Raw genomic sequence first — 21,952 nt, 5'->3', positions numbered from 1 at the left:
TTGAAATCCCGTGAGGTGCCAATTATTATACTCTGAATATGAATTCTTGGCAGTTGGGTGAACAGTGATAATGATTTATTGTGTCCTGCCTGCATCCGGTTCTTTCTCCAGCTGAAGCTCATGCTTCTCAATAACGGCCCAGGCTTATGCTGTTTGCGTGTTCCACCTGCAAGCTCCCAATTGTTTTGTAATGACATCTAAGGTGTCAAATACGTTGTAATAATTCCTTTTCGTCTTAAAACTGCTGAAAAATGATATATATGCTAAAGCCAGCCATTTCAATAATATAGTCATTTTTAACACCTCATTAATTTTTACACACTATTGTTCCTAGGCAAGACTATCCTTATTATTTTAATAAATAAGTAACTCTGGATACATGCTGATTTCCACTCTATGCTAGCATTTCTATTAGGTTTCTGTTATTTGAGAGGGTCTTGACTGAAGCACGATTGTAATGCCTTTTTAAGAGCATATATGGTACATAAAAGTAATACCAACTAGTTCATTTCTCAAAGGGGTGACATGAAGATAGCATATTTATGGGCCAATCTTTGCAAACAAAAATGCAAACTGTCATAAACTAGTAATACAGCGATGACAGGATGTGACTTGTAAGTTGCTAGATAATATCTTAAGCAAATTAACCTTAATGAAGACATTCAAGTACAAATTTCATTGTGGTACAGATGCAGCATCTGGATTTTTAAGACTCATCTCTCTCAGACTGCCAGTACTTTTGTTTATTTGTTGCCTTTCATATTCTAAACCAGAATCAGAAAAGTAACAGTGTACAGTTTATTTCTGAATTCCACTTCATGCCCTGTACTTAAGTGCATTACTTTGCTTCTCTTCTTTTTTTTTCTGTATATACACAGTCAGGTTGTAACAGTTATTTTTCATTTGATTTCAATGAAAGAACACTAGTTTCTTCTGTCTCATTGAGGGAGCCAACTGTGAAATTTTACCAGTGCATCCATTGAGGAGTCTTTAATTTTTTTTACAGTAAAAATTTTAAAAGTAAATGGCACTAAGTGTTACCTGTTTTCAAAGCTTAAACATACCCTGCTTTTCTGAGTTCTATAGTTTGAGAATATATCTTTTAAAGAGATAAGTGGGTCTAAAAGCTATACACTGTCATATATAAGGGACAAAATCCTTTAAATAATTTAAATAAATATAGTCATTCTATAATTCAGATTCTTTCAGATCAAATTACTGGCTTTATATCTAATCTCTACCATATCTACAAAATTAGATATAGATCTAGTAATTTATCCATCTATCTGATTTTAACTTCATAATTTCACTAGACTTTATTTAAAACAGCTTTCTCTAGAGAAACTGAACCAATAGACTGTATAGATATAGTTATAGATATATAGATAGATAGAGATAGAGATAGAGGAGGGATTTATTTTAGGGAACTGGCTCACACAATTGTGGTGGCTGGTAAGTGTGAAATTTGCAGGGTGGGTGGGCAGGCTGAAGACCCAGGGAAGAGCTGATGTTGCAGCTTGAGCCTCGAGGCAGTTTGGAAGCAGAATTTCCTCTTCCTCAGGGGACCTCCACCTTTTTTCTCTTAAGTCTTTCAACTGATTGGGTAAGGCCCACCCACATTATGGAGGTTATGTGCTTTACTCTACTGATTTAAATGTTAATCTCAACTGAAAAGTACCTTCACAACGAAATCAAGACTGGTGGTTGGCCAAACATCTAGGTACCACGGTCTAGCCAAGTTGACACATAACGTTAATTATCACACAGCATTTGTTTAAAATACAAAGGAATAGACTGCAACTTCAGCCACAATTGTTTATACCTAAATAATTATAACATTTCACTCTTAAAAAAAATAAAAACATAGCAGAAAACAGACAAAATCTATAGAAGTGTGCCATCTTCCGGTAAAATTCTTTTAAGTTTGTGATGGTATGTAATACTTTAATAAAGGAAAGTAATTATTGTGCTCAGGGAATAGGGGGAGAATAATATGTACGTGTGCATTTTGGAAGCAAGGAAATTGCCTTTGCAAATAGTAAAAATGTACCTATTGCTTGATACTAGAGGAGAAGGTAGGAGGGAAAATGCTCTTTTCTGTTCTTTATTTAAAAACAAAATTTTGAAGACTCTGTAAAACGTAGCAAGAGATAAGAAGCCATAGTCTCTGCCGTCAGTGATCTTCTAGCCTAGATGGGGAGAGAAGACAGGCACACAGGTGATCGTGATGCCAGCGCAGAGCAGTGCAGCTGCCACATTGTTCCAGCCAGGAGAAATTGGGAAGGCTCTGTGAAGAAGGTGTCTGTTGTCTTTCTTTGCTCAGTTTGATGACCCTAAATAAGGTTAGATTAGAGATTAGGAAGTCATTTCTTATAATATTGCTGATGTGATTCAGCGTCTGAGAAGACAGCAGTACCATTGTGATGGGACTAATTCAGCAGTCCCTTTCCTGATGCAGAGACCTCTCAGGGTCTCTCACCTCTCTGCCCTCGTACAGTTGAGCCTCCCCACCCCCCAATTCTAAAGGAAGTGACACTAATCTCTAACCAATCGAGCTGTAGATTCAAATGCGAGGTAATTTTCTAATTTGCTTTCTAAATTAGTTTCCTACTTTTTGTCCTCTCAGTTCCCAGTTTTATTCTGCTAAAGATGTACAAGTGTTCAGCATGGTGACCTGAGAACTCCATGTAGACCTGGGACTTTTATTAAGCACAGAGAGATTGGAGGAAGCAAATTGTCACGGGGCTGTGAGTGGACCTAAGGCTGCACAAAGCATGAGATTATGTGCCATTGTGATTTTCCCCAAAGTGATTTTTCATCTTTCCAAACACCAAGAATTGTTTAGAGAGGAATACTGGTGAGAATCTAGAGATGTAGAAATGTCCCACCATTCCACAGCTAATCTTTTTTGTTTTGTTTTGTTTAGCATGTCAACTTTTTTATTAAAGTTAAGAAAAATTAATCTTATAATTTTTAGGAATACACATGTATGTCTTTTTTTAAACATCTTTATTGGAGTATAATTGCTTTACAATGTTGTGTTAGTTTCTGCTGTATAACAAAGTGAATCAGTTATACATATACATATGTCCCCATATCCCCTCCCTCTTGCGTCTCCCTCCCACCCTCCCTATCCCACCCCTCTAGGTGGTCACAAAGCACCGAGCTGATCTCCCTGTGCTATGTGGCTGCTTCCCTACGTCTGCGTCTTTATTACTGTCCTGCCCCTAGGTTCTTCAGACCATTTTTACTTTTTTTTAGATTCCATATATATGTGTTAACATACGGTGTTTGTTTTTCTCTTTCTGACTTACTTCACTGTCCACAGCTAATCTTGAATGTTGTGAAGACTTTATAATCCCTACTTGCCCTTTGGGAGACCATAGTCAGCTTTGTCTTGGATTGTATTCAAACCAAGACTGGTCCTTGGATTACCTGGGGGCAGATGGTCAGCATGCTTGGGTGGGGTATTTCCTTCTCATCATGTGCATGTTTCATTTGGAATTTGCTGTCTGGAGGGAAACATTTAGGTGATCATTTCCCTGCAGAATTAGAAGACATTTAACAGGTGATGGTGCACCTTAAACCAGAGCAGGACTTGTACCCACAGTGCTGGTGTACTTTGGAAGGAAGCACAGTCAGGGATCCACAGCCAGGAAACTTGTCGGAGGGTCTGTTCTTCCGGCTGCTGAGGATTCACTGATACAGTCACCCTAGCTCTGAGTTTGTCCTCACCCTCTTCCCATTTCTGCTCAAGAATCAGATGGGGAAGCAAGAGGTCACAGGGGAGATTGCTAGATCTCCCTGATGGAAGGAACTTGCCATGGTTTAGAGGTCTAAGGTCCATAAGCAAAGAACTTTGACTTTCTGGGCCTTGGTTCTCTCATGGGTTATATTGGAACCAGAGAATTTTGAGTGACTCAAATGAGCTGATGAATTTGAAAGTCCATATTTGTAAGGAGTGCTTCATACACAACGTCACACTTGAAACAAAACCCAGGCCACTTTGCCATGAAGCTTGCGACCCTGTGTAAATAACCTGACCCCTACGATTGAAAGCAAGTCCGCATCTGGTATCACCAAAAATGCAGGGAGCCAGGTTTTTGTCATCTGCTCCTTCTTGGTCCTTTGCTTGACTTGTTCCAATACTGGCATTTAGGTCATGTAGAAAATTTCCAGAGTCAGCAGGTAGTGTTTCCCTATTGAGCTGTTTTGTAAGGGACGGGTGGTGTATCTGTCAAACTACAGGCACTTTAGGCCCATCAGATCAGAAATACGTAACATCGTGCTTCTTTTGACTCAAACCTAGTATCTTTAATGTGGGAAAAAACTGTATTAACCGTCACATGGGAAAGCACCCCGTGTTTATGGACAGAGGTCCATGTGACTATCTATGCTACTAGGTAATGCCCCAAAGAAAGAAAACGTCCTCCATCTGAACAGAACAGAGAGCATGGAACATGCAGATCAGATATAATTATTTGAGTTGCAGAAATGGGCATTATCATTGTGGTCTCCTTGTTTATAATGCCAGTGGCTCTCCTCGTTCTACTTGTTCTATTAAATAAGCAAAATATTCTTGATGACTGGATCAAGAAGATGTGGCACATATATAATGGAATATTACTCAGCCATAAAAAGAAACGAAATTGAGTTATTTGTAGTGAGGTGGATAGACCTAGAGTCTGTCATACAGAGTGAAGTAAGTCAGAAGGAGAAAAACAAATACCGTATGCTAACACGTATATATGGAATCTAAGAAAGAAAAAAAAAATGTCATGAAGAACCGAGGGGTAAGACGGGAATAAAGACACAGACCTGCTAGAGCATGGACTTGAAGATATGGGGAGGGGGAAAGGTAAGCTGTGACGAAGTGAGAGAGTGGCATGGACATATATACACTACCAAACGTAGGGTGGGTAGCTAGTGGGAAGCAGCCGCATAGCACAGAGAGATCAGCTAGGTGCTTTGTGACCACCTAGAGGGGTGGGATAGGGAGGGTGGGAGGGAGGGAGACACAAGAAGGAAGAGATATGGGAACATATGTACATGTATAACTGATTCACTTTGTTATACAGCAGAAACTAACACACCATTGTAAAGCAATTATACTCCGATAAAGATGTTAAAAAAAATTCTTGGATACTTGTCATTATAACTTTGATAGTTCATTAAAAAGCAAATAATGCAATTTTATGAGAATAACTAAGGCTTGTTTAGCATTCTTTTAAAATTTCCAGGGATATACTACATTCCTATAGATCATATTGAAAGTATATTATTTTTCTTGAATAATTTTCAGGTTACTATTGGCAGTTACCCTTTAATGTGCAAACATAGGCATACCTCATCTATTTCTGTACCCTACCCCAGTATACCCCACCTTAAGTCATTTTGGAGATTCCGTAAGGATATAAACAAATAAATGAAATTAAAGTGTATATAGCTATATAGAGAAATCTGCTTGAGAGAACAAAGACTTCATAAAACAGGAACCCACTTTTCATTGACTAGTAAACAGAAACCCAACTCAATTTTTGTTTCCTTCACTACAAGCCAGTTCACTCTCATCTTCTTGGCTATGCACTGTATTTTTGTTTGTTTAATGTAAAGTGGCTTTTTCCAATTTTTAGTCTGTTCTGGAATTTGCTAATCATTAGAATCATTGGAATTAAATCTTGTTTTTTCATACTTTTTACCTGACTCACAGCCAGACATACATTTCACGTTAGACTTAGTATACACACACACACAAACACACACACACACACACACACACACACACACACACAGAAAACAGACAGTGTTTTGGAAAACAGTACCTATCCTTACTACAAGCAGCACACTCTATTGTTCTGCTTTATTTTCTAATTTTACTTATTTTAAAAAATTCCAATTGCAACACTTTAAACTGATTTTGTGAGCCATGAATGAGTTAGTTGAAATTCTGTCCTTTTTTAAACCTGGAAAAAGACTTTTCCAGAGGTTGCTGATTTGTGTTGTGTGTCCCTGGGTGATGATGAAGTCTATTGTCCCCTCTTGTCCTTTCCTCAGACTCATGCTGTTGTTCCATCAAGAACGTCTGGTGGGTGCCATCATTAGATCTGCTATCCAGGCATTTCCTCCACTGATAGAAAGAAAATTTTAGTGTTAAAAACTCCCCAAAACTGTTGGTTAATAACAGAGTGTAAAGACATCCTTTGGGGACAGCAAACACACTCTACAGATAGAGGGCTATTTGTGTTTAGGCTGACCAGTGATTCTGAATTTGGCTTATTAAACTGCGCACATCCTGAAAAACATGAGGCAGGTCAACCAACCACTGTGTTTTTCCCAGACCTTTGTTTAAGTATTTCTCCAAGTTCCTAACTCCTCAAAACCTGAATTCAAATTGTATAGCTCAGGAAAGTTATAGATTCATTAACTAAACTCATTAGCGAATACCTTAATTTGGATTCCTGGCAGCAAATAGAAAATCTCATTGGATAGGGCTATTTCTTTCTTTTTTTTTTTTTTTTAATCATTGCCATATAGTATTTTTAATACACAGTCCATATTCAAAATTTTCCAGCTGTCACAATAATGTCTTTTTAGTAATGTTTTTTCCTGTCTGGGTTCCAACCCAGAATCACACATTGCATTTTATTTATTTATTAACGTCTTTATTGGAGTATAATTGCTTTACAATGTTTTGTTAGTTTCTGCTGTATAACAGTGACTCAGCTAAATGTATACACATATATCCATATCCCCTCCCTCTTGTGTCTCCCTCCCACCCTCCCTATCACACCCCTCTAGGTGGTCACAAAGCACCGAACTGATCTCCAAAAAGTAGGCATAGAGGATTAGGGCTATTTCTTTACCCCACCTCCTCAACCTTGACAGTATAAAACATATAAAGAAGAAGAAAACATTCACGCACAATTCCATCATCCAGAGCTATGACCACTCTTCATATCTTTGTATGGGTCCTTTTTACTGTCTACTTTTATGTAGTTATGATAAGTTGAAAAACAACTTGGATCCTTTACTCTAATTTAACATTTAAAAAGAAGCGTTTCATTATGTGGTTAAAAATGTCCTAAAAGGATTAGTAACGGCTGAATAATGTTGTATCCCACTGTGTGGACTTTCATTTACCTAACCAATCTACTCATGTCAGTGGTTTATAGTTTTTCCGCTGTTATAAATGGTGCGCTGCACATCTTTGTATATGAAACGCTTTTCTGGATTTGGAATATTTCCTTAGGATAAATTCTGAGAAGTGGAGTCTTTGGGCAGAAGGGAGTTGAACCATATCATCAGATTCCCCTAGCTGAGTCTGAGAGCTTTTGCATCGCCAGGCATCTGGGTTTTGGAAGCCTTGTTATGATGGGAGCACGGACTCTGGGCTCTCCAGGCAAACCAGAGACTTTGTGAGCCACACATAAGTCACACCCTGGGGTATCCTTAAAACCCCTTAGCCCTTGAATAGACATGTTGTGGTCACCAACAAGGGAAAAATGTTTCTGAAGAAAAACTTGGTGTGCAAATACTTATTTTTAGGGGATGGGTGTGGTAAAATTCAAATAATCATTTCAATCTCATTCTTAGTTTTATTGTTTTGGACTCTGTGTTCCATTAGGCTCATTATAAATAAAAGGCTTATGAATTTATTCTTGTGTTTTCAGAAACAGAAAATTTGATGTTACATTCGTATGGTTATATACAGGGTTCCACCAAAATAGTGATTACTTTTTTTCGTTTGTATTTTTATGCACACTTTGCAAACAGCTTCCTAGCAGTCTCAGTCCAATTTTGATATACTTTATTAAATTGGCACTTTCAGAGCCTTTGATATTTTTATTTCCAACTGGGATTCATTTTGCACGTTAAATATTTAGTCAAGGCAGAAGTTGCTGACAAATTTGGCTTTTCTTTCCTTGACATAGATTATTCTTCATTCTATGCACAAATACCAACCGCGAGTCCATGTCATCCGTAAAGACTGTGGAGATGATCTTTCTCCCATCAAGCCTGTTCCATCTGGGGAGGGAGTGAAGGCATTCTCCTTTCCAGAAACTGTTTTCACCACTGTCACCGCCTATCAGAATCAGCAGGTACTGTTCTCAGAATTGGGATCTTCCTAGACTTTTAATTTCATGTGCAGATTGAAAGCTAGCTCTTCTTTTCACTGTATCTAAATGTTATGAATTGTCATAAAGCATTTGCCATGTATGACATCCAGAATATATATGTATTGTAATAACAATTATTTATCCATTATTCCCCATGTAAAGCTACTCTAGTGAGGATTTCTTTAGACCAGAGTGTGTCTCATGACTGGCAGGTTTACTTTCCATTTTGAGACATTGAATCCTGATGTCATCATTAAAATTAGAAAGCATGTGTATTGACTAGGAAATAGACATGTAGGATATGAAAGTGAGTTGTGTCACAGGGCATGGGATTTGACAGCTCACTTTATTTTAAAACTACTATCCGTATATTATGGGAAATATTTCAGAAGCATTTATCCTATGCAGTCATTTTAGAATATGTATACAAAAGGGCTATTTCTTTCAAGATATGCTTTAATTGTGATAGAGGGTGATGCATATGCTTATAGTCTGAGAGATGAGCGATTGTGGAGTAATCCTTTCATAAAATTAGAAATAATTTGAGAAGTGAAATACTTCTTTTCTATATGAGTAAGTATATGTACTTCTTTAAGGCTGTGTCAAGCAGGTGGAGAATTGAATTGAGGCAATTATTTGATCCCTGCAATTCTGGCCAGTTTTCATAAGAAATAGCAATGAAGTTGAGGCTGATGTGGTCTGTGGTAGATTTTGTTTTAAAATTTCAATGGTCAGCAGAATTATTTTAGGTTTCCACTTCTCTTTACATTTATATACATCTCAGTTAACAATTTTAGGTTTTATAAACATCCTGTTGTGTTTTCTGTTGTTTTAAAGCTTCTTAGGAGATTTGGACCCTGTCCTCTGCGTCCTCCATTAGGGCTGAGAGGCTCATCTGTTCTCGTCCATGTGGCGACACCTGTCCCACAGCCCAGGCTGTCCTGTCTTCTCATACTCATGTTGTCACACTTCTATACAGGCTTTGGGGAGGGAACATGAAATTAACCTTTAAAGGGGCTGGAGATAATTAGGAAGATATTCTTAAAATATGTCAGGTATAGAAAATGAGTTTTTTTTTTTTTTAAAGGAAGAATATAATACACGGGGAGAAAAGAGCAGAGGCATTTGTTACCCCGTTCATCTTTTTTCTCTGTCTGTCTGTCTGTCTGTCAGTCTCTCTCCAACACACCCAATTAACTGTGTTAAAAGTGTATTTTCTACTAGCCTCTGTGATACAATAAACAAGCTGCAGTGGGCTTTTGGTACATGTTGGTGACTAACTCCAGTTCACAAATGTTGACAAATCAATTAATAGGATGGAAAAATTAGAAGAAAAGAAAATTGATAATGAAAAACCATGTTCATTTTTTTTAAACTTCCTGGCTGCTAGTTTGAAGAACTTTTGGAAAATTGGTAAGCAGACCATGCTTGGTGGCTACCAGCGTGGGCTCTAAAGCCTGGGGTGCTAGCCCAGTTCTACGGCCAGTTAACCTTATGATCATAGGAAACTTAACCCAGTATAAAAGAAACATAAAATTGGGATAATAACAACATCTAAGTTGCTATGAGAATTCAATAAGATAATATGCACAAAACTCATATTACAGCATACATGGTATGTACTCAACAGATGTGATATCAGTAATAAAAATCATTATAATAGTCATTGTGATAAACCTATATTTAGACAAGGCACCATTATATAAATCTGTACTCTTTTAAAATACTATTTTATATGAACACTTAAGTTATTAAATGTTCTTTAAACATGATTTAAATGAACAGATAATTGAGCTATAATGAATTATAAAGAATTCTTTCAGTGGCAGAGTGGCAGACATGGTGAATTACTTAGCAGACTCTTACATTATCACATTTATAATGTAATTTTATCCACAAACTAAGACAGTAGCATATGGAGTACACCTACCTCAGGTGTTGCATGGCTGATTGGCAGATGGTTGAGAGCATACACAGCATAATATAGGGGGATTGCAGACGACTTTCCAAGGGTGCCTTTCTTTGCCTTAGTGTCGTCCAGCAGTGTTCATTTGTCCTTGGCCAAAATGGCACAATAAGAAAGAAGGATGTTCATTAACTTTTGAGATTCCACTAAACCAGGGAACACAGAAAACAAAGCATGATGTGCTTCTTAGAAAATAGGCTGTTAACTCCTTTGGGCACAGTGGAGATCTGGTAAGAAACAAATGGGATGTTGTTTATTAGTGTCAATTTCAGGATGGTATAATTAAAAATAGTTGTTTTTAATGGAGACAATTAGACCACTTGCAAAAATGTTTCCCTCAAATCTTGGGGTCTTCCTGGGCAAAAATCTGGTTGTGAGTCAACAAATTACAACTGTAGTTAAAATGAAGCCATTATTTATTTCTCCTACATATATAAGATTGAATCCCATTAGAACCTTCAAGTCATGGTTACCTCTGGTTAGACATTAACTGTAGTGCTCTGACCAGGTCACGACTCCACAGATAAAAGAGGAGATGAGAACCATAAAGATGATTCAAGGAGAGACAAAGTTAAAGGAATGTATATTGCGTATTTCTGAAGAAGGTTAACAACATTCAAGCGTATAAATGGCTGTTAAATAGAAGCTGGATATTAGCTGTTCCCCATCACCACTACTGCAAGAGAAACAGACACATGTCACAGAGTTAATAAAGGGAAGAACTTTAGTTTAGAGAGATTGTCAAACAAAGGGCAAATTATCAACAGATGATTCAGAATCTCCTTCTTCAGGGTTATTAAAAGCAAAGCAAACTTTATCTATTACAGAACTTGAATAGAGGTGGAGGAATGTCCTTTTCATAGCAAATGAATGTCTAGATGATTTCTGAAATGTTCATGTAGCTTTGCTACTAATATAATAGGGAAGAAGAACACAGTACATCCTCTGACAGTTAATTTTGGAGTTACTTATAGTTCTTCCATTATTTCCATTTTTAATAACCTTCCTTGGCATTTATAATAAGACTTGATGTGATTTTTTTTTTTTTTTCTGCTCTGCAGATTACTCGCCTGAAGATAGATAGGAATCCCTTTGCCAAAGGCTTCCGAGACTCTGGGCGTAACAGGTGAGTCTTAGTGAAAAACATTCTGGCTGTGATAAATATATTTGATTTTTTATTGTGAATTTTCCATTACAAAGTAAACAGTTAAATTTACTGACATGGTTTTGAAATCACTTCTGATGAGGATTTAAATTTACTAATATCATTGAGCCTTGGATGTAACTTATTTTGGGTGTGGCATTTTGCCCATTTCTAAGGTTAATGTTGATGTGAAATGCTGGGGTCAAAACGGAAGTTCTCAGGGTGTACAGTGCATGCTGCCTCTGAAGGGGCCTTGTGGAAACCTGCCCCTCAAGATCCAGGGGCTTTAATATCCCAAATCAAAATACTCTCTGCATCTGCTCTTGGTTTAGAATTTGCTTAGTGATGTCACAACTATGTATTGATCTGTCTTTGAAATAGGACAGAGACTCTTGTTCACTCAGATTTCCAACTAGAATATGAGACTACTCCTCACTGCCAAGACAGCTGATGTTCGTTGGTTTCCAAATTTATCTTGGCTCTACTGACAGCCACACACTTGTTTATTTTTTCTGTGTCGTGTTTTATGGTGTTTGTACTAAGTGGGAGAGCTACAATAATGAATTCTACTCTATTACTTTTTATCAAAAAGCAGACCACCCTAGTTAGTGTGCCAAGAGTTTTTGAATTTATTGATATGGTTCTATCCCAATACAGTTCGGTGCAATGTTTTCTAAAATAACTGTTGATAGTAATAATAGACTAACGTTCTCCAGATGCCCTTTCAGAGTAAGATTTTGACTTAGATGTTTTTAAAAGCACTTTGTTTTTAAAAAGTATTTGAGATCTTTTTTTTATCACTTTACAACAGAAATACTTCTTGAAAACTTGGTATTGATAGGAGGTGTCTACATGAAATCAGAATCCCCGATTATCTTATTTTAGGAACAATTTCACTTAAAATTGTATAGAGAAAACAATCAAGCAGTAGTGCAGAATTTTAGTTCTTTCAGCTGATTAGCTGGGCAAGGTAGTGTAGACAGAGACCTTTTCTCAGAATAAACTCAAATGCTTGCATTTCATCTTCATATGCAATGATTCATTTAAACACCATGCAATGTGAGGGCTAAACTGTATGAGAGTGGAGTAGCCTTTAACTTAGCACGGCCAGATCAACAAGACTGCCTAATAACAGTGCTTCACTCTGTAGGAAGATTGGCAGGTATTCCTACTGTACATTGTCTGCTGTATTGAGATTATTCTGTCATTTTAGATGTCTCTTTCCATGTGCAGAAAAACTTTGCTTGGCTTTTGTTATGTTGCATCATCTCGTGGTTAACTCTGCTTTTCAGAGGAGTTTCTGAAAGTTGAATAATCTAGTAACTGGGGTGGTCACTGGTAAGGTGAAGGAAGGAAGCCCCTGGGATGACTCCTTTTCTACCTTGCCAAATACTTTGATGGAATCTTCTTGTGGTTTTGGTTATAGCAGAAGAGTATTTATCTATTTATGACCTTTGCATTTCTTTCAGTTCTTTTTTTTTTTTTTTTTAAAGCAGAGAATAAATTTATTAAAACTCACTGAAACTCCAGGAGGGCAGCATTTAGGCTTGAGACTATACAGCCAGGAACTAAGTCCAGGCTCTCCTGTAGGATGGCTCTAGCAAAGATCTCACTGCTGTTGACATTGGGGGGGTCACATGGCTTGTACGCAGTCTTTTTTTTTTTTTTCTTCCACTTTTATTGAGATGCAGTTGACATAACAGCATGCCTAAGTTTAAGGTGTACTGCATAATGATTTGACTTACATACATCATGAAATGATGACCTCAATAAGTTTAGTGAACATCCATCATCTCATATAGATACAAAATTAAAGAAATAGAAAAACAATTTTGTTCCTTGTGATGAGAACTCTTCAGATTTCCTCTCTTAGTAACTTTCCTGTATAACATACAGCAGTGTTCATTATATTTATCATGTTGCACATTACTGTCAGTTCGTTTTTGAAGCAATAACTTTAAACATATTTTTAAAGGTGTATTTTGGGTAGTAGTCATAGTGGATAAGCCTATAAGTAGAAGTGAGATCATAAGATACATATTACAAGGTTTCAGGAAGAATTCTAGATAAGTCAGCATAATGAAAAGACGTTAGTTTTTAAAAATTAGATCAGTGAAAAAAACTCAGAGGCATTGGTGAAAATAAACCACTAAGTCTCTTGTTTGGTACCATGAGGTCAAATGCTAGGTTTGATAGAAATTTTTTCTTCCCTTTGGCTGTTTCAGGAGTATATGAGCATGGCATCCATGGTGCTTGCTACTGTTTATTGCCTGACTCTAAACCTTTTAAAGTTTTTAATGGACATGCAAAAAATAATAAATTATGTTTTAACACTTTTTAAAGGTTGTTAAAATTTAAAATTTTTATTTTACTCCAAATGTTTAAACAATATCTTAGTATAGGAAAAACATGTTAAACTTATACATAGCTTTCTTGTTAGTGAAATGAAGTTTCACTTTTTTTCTCATTTAAATGACTTCTCCTGCTTATCATGGAAAAGCTCTTCAGTGCCCATTTTGGAATGCTAAATATCTATGAATCAGTATTCACAGTTTTAAAAAATCTGATTTTAACATTTTCCACTGATAAATGCAAAAGACACTTATAATGAAAAGAGAGAATTTGGTCAGCTTTAACTTATATATTATTTTCCTTTAAAAAAAAAGTTATCTGTAAGACCAGGAAGGTGTGTTGGTGCTGAGGACTTGGGGGAGGGGTGATATGTTTTCATATATTAATAGAGAAAAAAGTCCATGAGAAAAAATTCAAAATATTTCTTTAATACCCCCAGTTTTCTTGCACTGTTGTTACTGCTTTTTAATACACATTCTGTTTTTATTTTTCCCTAGACATGAAATAAACAAATTATGCAGGACAAGAAAGAAACTTGGGCTTATGATTTTTTTAAACTTTATAAAACAATTTAATTAAAAATTATACCTTTCTGGCTACTTATGGTTCTGCAGCCTATTTTATAGGAATCAGTAGCTTCAGCCCTTAAAAGCTCCCCTGCAAGACATTTGTTACGTGAAGGAGAATTTATGTGCTGAGAATAGTTTCATTCTTCAGTTAGGCCTTAGGGTTGACCCTATAAAATGTTTTACTCAGGAAGGTACAAAAATTTCTTCTCTTTAAATACTTCAGGAAAAACATAACCATTTTACTAAATAAACTTGGCCATTTGATAGCATAAATTAGCGAGGTGATAAAATGTGGAAATTGTTCAAAAGCATCTTGTATAAATTACCATCTTGGCTACACTCCTGCAGGAGGTGTCTTTTATCTTTTCTTTAACTAGATGGGAAAAGTCTCCATTACTGGAGAAAATGAAGGCTTTTTTTAAAAAAAGTCCAGATTCAGCTAATAAATATTTTATAACTGTTTCCTGCAAAATATCTGAAATCCTTTCTAGAACTTGCAGTGTGAAACAACAGTTTCAAGAAAAATATCAATAGGTCCAAATCAGATCACATGTAGATTTGTCACCTTCAGAGCATCCCTTTAAAGCTTAGGGTTATATATTTGTGAGGATCAATAACTTCTCCCTAAAAATTTGGTCTGTGGGTTTGTATTTGAAGCATCATAAAGTTTACACTGCTAAAGCAAATAATGCACTGATGCTCATCTCCACAGCTAATAAATTTCTAGGTCCCATAGATGCTCATGAATTACCTCTTTGTAAATTCCCCTTGAGATCACTCCAGGACTACTTTGGTATCCTGAATATTTAAAACTACAATTATGAAAACTCATCTATGAGGTTTAACAAAGCAGTTTATGCAAAACTGTGTCCTAACTTCTTTAGCTTAAAAAAGCTTGTTTCTAGAAAGTCATAAAAATTGAGTATTAGTACAAGCTAAAAATAGAGTAATCAGCACCCAGTGTTCATAAGTTGAGTATTAAATGAAACCTGCAGGTTATGTGGGGCTTTGGGATTGACCAGGCTGCCAAACTTCTCCCCAGTCAGTACTTCAATGTACATAAAATATTGCTGAGTAGAGTGGTCTTGGATCTGGTTTGTAGTCAGCCGTAGATAGCATGTCTTGTTTGGGAAAAAATCACTTAGTGGTAAACAACTTTAGAGCTAGGAGCGGGTTTAAAGCTTTGTATTCCAATCCTCACTTTGTGGGAAACTGCAGTCCAGGGAGCTTCAAACATTTACTCAAGGTTAGTGGGTTGTAGTCACGGCCCAGTTCTCCTGATCTCCAATCCAGTGTCCTTACTACAAAACAGTCCTCTCTCTGACTCACACTGATTCCATCTGAAGCCAGACTCTGTCCTTCATGCTCAGGGCAGCCCAGGGCAAGCAGGGGAAGATGGTTTTATCTGCACGCACAGGTCACTTACCATGGGTCTTTCGAGACCTCTTGCCATGTTGTATAGGGGGTGTGACTCTGTGAGGGGGTTTTCTCTAGTCTTAGTTCATAGCTCGTGACTTGGGGATGGAGGGAAAGTAGCACGTGGAATTGAAGCTATTAAAGATAGACCCTGTCTTTAATATCAGCATTAAATACAGATTATCTGTATTAAATAAAACTGTATCTGACAATCACAAGGGATGTTCGTGTGCTGTTTGACACTCAGGAATCAGGCATTTCCTACAGTGGAGCTATATAGTTCATGAAAAGCACAGTGTTACCTAGATTAAAGTGCTTAGCACTGAGATGGTTGAGGAAATAGTGGTGAGGCCTTGAGAATGTGCTAGTTGAGTGAAGGGCCTCATTTCTATGACCTGGAGGACTTAGTTATCTGATGTACGGAAGTGATATCTGAATCACTTACGGTAGGAGATACATACATTTATTATGTATTTAGAGTAGTCACCCTTGTTTTAAAATATACATATATCCATGTAAGTAGCCCATAATGAAGTTATCCTGTCTCTCTAAGTGTCCATTCATTAAGTGTATGTAGGGGCTTTAAAATACTGTCTGATGCTGATACCAGCTCCATATACTGTAGCGTCCTGTGAGATCACCTTCCTGTGATCATCCTGCAGGCTGGGCTGAGAAGCCAGGGCTCCCCCCTCTTCCCCAGAGCCCACCCTGGCTGCCCTGGGTGTGGTGATCATGCCTCTGAGAGAGAAGTCAGTTTTTTTGGAGAAGTGCTCTTCTCAGCCGGCTGCCGAGGCACCGAATGATGGCTAGAAATGCCTCTTTACAGGGAGTGCTTTTGTGGCAGAGCTCTCTGTATCAGAGGGAGAGGGGTGTAACAGAGAGAGAGGATGAGCTCCAGATCACAGCAAAGCCTTGGACTCACCGCAGCTAGGATGGACTCTCTTCACCCCAACTTCCTAGTACAAGGGTACAGCTTTTTATCCCCTGAGATCAGCTACGATTTCTGAGAACGTTAACAGGACATCCTGGGTGGTTTCCATCCTCTTGTGCTCCTGGTGACAGAATGGTAGCTCATCTCTGAACCATTTTATTTTCTGTTTGTGCCAAGCTCCTCACCTGCCAATGTGGGGGGCCACTGTCAGCACCAGTGGTGTTTTCTGAGCTGCTTATTATGGGTGAAAATGCCAACTGCTCCTAACTGGGCTTCTTGTGTTCACCCCCATCCTGACCCTTCCATTTAGAATGGGTTTGGAAGCCCTTGTGGAGTCATATGCATTCTGGAGACCTTCACTACGGACCCTCACCTTTGAAGATATCCCTGGAATTCCCAAGCAAGGTAAATCACAAAGTCTCCTGGGTCAGGGACTTCCCTGGTGGTCCAGTGGTTAAGACTTCACCTTCCGATGCAGGGGGTGCAGGTTCGATCCCTGGTCTGGGAGCTAAGATCCCACATGCCTCCTGGCCAAAAAACCAAAACATAAAACAGAAGCAATAGTGTAACAAATTCAATGAAGACTTTAAAAATGGTCCACATCAAAAAAAAGTCTTAAAAACAAAAAACAAACAAACAAAAAAAGTCTCCTGGGTCATGTATACACCCAGGTCCTGCCTAGATGCTCAGGCACTGAAAACTGCACAAGTCATTGCTTGTCCTCTATAATGGCAACCTCATTACCAACATCCTCCCATTACAGGATCCCTCTCTTTTCTGTCTGGTACAGGGATGGGCCAGGAAAATGGCCGTTGTGGTCAAAGGTTAAGTCTTGGATGTTTTAGGCTGTTTATATATTTCATATCCTTTACTTTACCCTAAATCTCGTCTTAAAATTAGAGGTAGTAGACCAGTTGGCCCTGGTACCAGGCGTACTTCACAGATAATTGCCGATGCTGGTCCTGGTTCACCCTTTCTTGCCAGCTTCCTCTTCCTTCAGCAGAATTGCCTCTAGGCAGGGTTCTCTTGTATTTATGATGAGAAGGTCAGGTACACTGAGGCGGCCTTCCCTGAGTTCCCCTTTGAGTATTTCCTACTAGCCCAGGGCTGGTGTTTCCTCAGACAGAGCAGCACGGAAAGGGATGACGCTTCCTACTCTACCTGGTAGGTAGGACTTGCAGCCCACTCCTGCACTCAGGCGTTTTACGCCTGATCCTGCCCAGCACCCCGTTGAGAATTTAGCATTGCTGGATTTTAGATAATTATCATTGGGCAGATCGGGCTTTTAGATTATTTTGAGAAGCTATATAAAACACTGTCGCTAGAGCAATGAAGGTTTTACAACCTATCCAGCCCATTGGAATTCTCTTCTCTCCCTAAGTTCCGTCAAGTTGCAAACATCAATCTGTCAGCAAATCCAGAGTGGGGAGTCAGCCGCCACCACTGTTATTGATTAGATGCAGGGTTAACCCCCCTCTCTATTTCACAGGACTGTTTATTTGCTGGACCTCTGCTCTTGTGTTAGCATGTGATTCACCAAACCATTTTCTGTTTGGAAATGAGATATGTATACATGTAGCTGATTCACTTCGTTGTACAGCAGAAACTAACACAACATTGCAAAGCAACTATACTCCAATAAAAAAAAAAAGTTCTAGACCGTTGCCTTATTTCAGTAGCCCTGAGTGGTACAGTCATTGATGCACACAGGCTTGCAGTGGGAAGTTGCAAGTTTGTTTGAGGCAGGATGTGTCTTTGACCAATTTGGCTCTTTTCTGTGAATTCCTTCTTTTTTCTTGCAAGAAAATATATTGCTCCAGAGGAAGCTCTGCTGAAAGAAAGAGTAAAAGTTGGGTAGAAGTGAGGTGATGGAACTTTTGGAACAAGATACAGAGTAAGATGAAATTTATATTTTCGAAAGTTGCCAGGAAAGTCAGTATTTGTAGTGTTTATTATTAAAAAATGAGAAAACTTTGAGAAAGCAAATTGAGGGAGAAAATGTGAAAATTCTATGTGATAGTGTCCTAATACTTCTGGAAAAAACAAAATCACTCCTTGGGGAGATAATGTCCTTGAAAATATTGAGAGGATCTGTGTTTAAAATATTTCAGTCTGAATTCAATTAAATTACAATTCCTGAGAGCGAAGATCATCTCCTTTTCGTCTTTGTACCCGCCCCTTGTAACAAGTCCGTCTAGTTCACGTGTACACAGTTGAAAGGAAAAGATGCTCTTTACATTTCATTTTCTTTTGTAGGAAATACAGGTTCCTCCACCTTACTCCAAGGTTCTGGGAATGGCGTTGCAGCCACCCACCCTCATCTTCTGTCCAGCTCACCTTGCTCGTCTCCAGCCTTCCATCTGGGACCCAACACCAGCCAGCTGTGCAGTCTGGCCCCGGCTGACTACTCCGCGTGCGCCCGCTCCAGCCTAACCCTCAACCGATACAGCACGTCCTTGGCCGAGACCTACAACAGGCTCACCAATCAGACAGGCGAGACCTTCGCCCCGCCCAGGACTCCCTCGTACGTGGGCGTGAGCGGCAGCGCCTCGGTGAACATGTCCATGGGCGGCACGGATGCGGACACCTTCAGCTGCCCACAGACCAGCTTGTCCATGCAGATTTCTGGGATGTCCCCCCAGCTCCAGTACATCATGCCTTCACCCCCCAGCAACGCCTTTGCTGCTAACCAGACACACCAGGGTTCCTATAACACGTTCAGGTTACACAGCCCCTGTGCCTTGTATGGATATAACTTCTCCACATCCCCCAAACTGGCTGCCAGTCCTGAGAAAATTGTTTCTTCCCAAGGAAGTTTCTTGGGGTCCTCACCGAGTGGGACCATGACGGATCGGCAGATGTTGCCCCCCGTGGAAGGAGTGCACCTGCTTAGCAGTGGGGGTCAGCAGAGTTTCTTTGATTCTAGGACCCTAGGAAGCTTAACTCTCTCATCATCTCAAGTGTCTGCCCATATGGTCTGATGAAGCCTTTAAGTTAAACTACATTGGAATCTGGCTAATGTATATTCTTTCTTCGTTTTCCTTGTCTTTTCTTTTTGGAAAGCAATATGAAAAGAAACTTATCAGTAGCTTGTAAAATGTACATATAATAGAAAATGAAGGCTCACTGAGTTTTTTTGACTTTCTCATGGTGAGATTGTAATTATCTTTGGTACATATGTATACTGTATATGGCATGTGGAGTTTTGCAGCCTGCAAAACCACATCCTCCCTCTATTTTCCCCCCAGTTACACAGAGTATTGACATAAATGTAGTATGTTTAAACAAAGTTCTCATACTTTTTAAAACACCAAACAGCAAACGTAAAACTTGGCAATGACACTAACCAGACTAAGACATATAACTTAATTTATCAGGAAAATGTTCTACACAGTTTCCTACTTGAGGGTTGATAACCAGCAGTAACCAGCACACAGAGTCTTGTGATTTCTGTTATTCTTGGGCACAATGTGAGAACCTAAGTCAGTAGAAGTCTTAGTAATAGTACTGAGGTATTTGTAATCATGAAGGATTAGCTTTTGTGTTCCTACTTGCTCTTATTTATCACAGGTATTAGGTGACTTTGGTCCTATAAAAATTCATAATCCATAATAATTACTTTCTTAAGGAAAATGGAAAGGCTTGTGATTTTTTTCACTTTCTGTTGGACATGTAAGAGGTAGTTATTCATCTGCAGAGAATAAATTTCCAGTATTTTGGATTTTTTTGCTCATTTTATTTAGTATCAAGTAGACTACTAAAGAAGGTCCTATAGACATTTTTAAATTCCAGTTTTCACCAGGGAAGGAATATATGATATGACTGGAATGGCAAAAAGAAAATAAATCCACCTCAAATTCTTTGATTCCAATCAGAAACGTCTAGCTTTTTAAATCAAGAAGAAGAATATTGTTAGCTATCCCTTAGGTTTTTATAGTGGTTTTTTTTTTTTTTAATTCAGGATTTTTTTCCACCTTGCTTTGAGATTCCTGACCCATGGTCTATAAGTAAGGGAAAAAGACATTTATGCTACTTATTTATGTCTCATAACTCCTACAAATTGAAACCTTCCCCCCTCCTGAACCTTGTCCCTTTGTCTGAGTCTTTCTCAAAACAGATAGATTCTAGGCCTTCATGGTGTTAAATAACGCTGTAAGGAATTTCAGGGGGTTATCTCCAGCAATCTGTCTTTTGGGGGTTGCAGTGCAAAGGCCAAAGCCCATTACTATAAAGTTCCTCTTGCAAGACTAAGGAGGAAGATACCAATTATGATAAAGGAGCTGTAAAACTTTTAACCTCAACATCATTTTTAACTTCAAAACTGGAAAAAAAAATGAAAACAGCATTATTTTTTAAAAACCCCTAAAACAATGTATACAGGGTTTCAAAGCATGTAGTAACTTTGATAGCACATAACGAGATGAATAGGAAAGGCTAAGAATGCAAGGTGAAGAGCATTACCGTATATCTATTGAGGATAAAATCATGTGTCTGTCCATTGACTCACATTTCATATATTTGCCAAGCAAAAGCAGTGTGTTTCAGTGCTAAACAGAATGGCTTTAACCCATCCCTAGGTTAGATGGGGCTAGGGTGAAGCTCCTGGTTTGCTTCTTTACTTTAAAACAGCATGGCTGTTACATATTGAGGGAGATTACTATTTAAACAGTATTTGCACAGAATGTGACTCTGGTTATGTATACTGATAAATTTCCTCATGGGTTCTCTAACAGTTTGTCAAATTAGTATTGATCTTTAAATTTAAAATTAGCATGAAGACACATGACATATATCCAATAGGTAGATCTACATAAGATGTTTGTGTATGGTATTAATAACTTGGCAAAGATTTGGGAAAAGTCCTTATTATGAGTACATCCCGCCTCAGTGCTTGGTATAATTTAGGGAGAACAAGAGAGTTTTCCATCTGGAGAAAACATAGAAAGTAATGATCTATACCTATATGCATTAATAAGATGAGAATTTTCCTTTTTGCTCTTTGTGATTTGAGATGACACCGCAATACAAGTAGAATTTTTAATCTTTTCGATTTAGCAATATTGTACAAATGCTGTTTCCTTTAGATTTTACTGTAAATATTAATCATCATGTCACTTCAAAGACTAGCCTTTTATCATTATATTAAATGACATACAGGCATTGATAATTATAATTATATATCTGTATTTTATTAAAAAATGCTTAAGAAATTATATATTAAAGTGTGTTACTAAACCCTTTTATGGCTTTGGAGGGGAATTATTTGAAGTGTCTATAAATGTTGTTCCAAGAATAGGCCCACACATGCATACTCCAGACACAAATTTTGTAGCTTATGATTACAAGGCCTGGGGAAATGGGCCTGGTATTCATTTTTGGTGTGTTAAATATAATTTCTTGGTGCCTTGACCATGTCATTGAAGGTGAAGACCTGACAAATGTTGAACACATGAAAAT

General features: G+C 38.1%; 1 protein-coding gene across 1 annotated transcript in view; it reads left to right on the top strand.

Moving 5' to 3' along the window:
- Positions 1 to 21,736, top strand: part of TBX18 (T-box transcription factor 18) — a 29,749-nt gene extending 8,013 nt beyond the window's left edge. The window contains exons 5-8 of the mRNA XM_059083131.2: positions 7,932 to 8,099; positions 11,145 to 11,209; positions 16,806 to 16,900; positions 18,752 to 21,736. Coding sequence (XP_058939114.1) covers positions 7,932 to 8,099; positions 11,145 to 11,209; positions 16,806 to 16,900; positions 18,752 to 19,476 — 1,053 coding nt within the window. The 3' untranslated portion in view covers positions 19,477 to 21,736. The remainder of the gene's footprint in view (positions 1 to 7,931; positions 8,100 to 11,144; positions 11,210 to 16,805; positions 16,901 to 18,751) is intronic.
- The last annotated feature ends 216 nt before the right edge of the window (positions 21,737 to 21,952 follow it).

The sequence above is a fragment of the Kogia breviceps genome, chromosome 13 (genome assembly GCF_026419965.1).
Source record: "Kogia breviceps isolate mKogBre1 chromosome 13, mKogBre1 haplotype 1, whole genome shotgun sequence".
Taxonomy (NCBI): Eukaryota; Metazoa; Chordata; class Mammalia; order Artiodactyla; family Physeteridae; genus Kogia; species Kogia breviceps.
The sequence above is the reverse complement of the archived record's forward strand: the minus strand, read 5'-3'. Positions and strand labels throughout refer to the sequence as shown.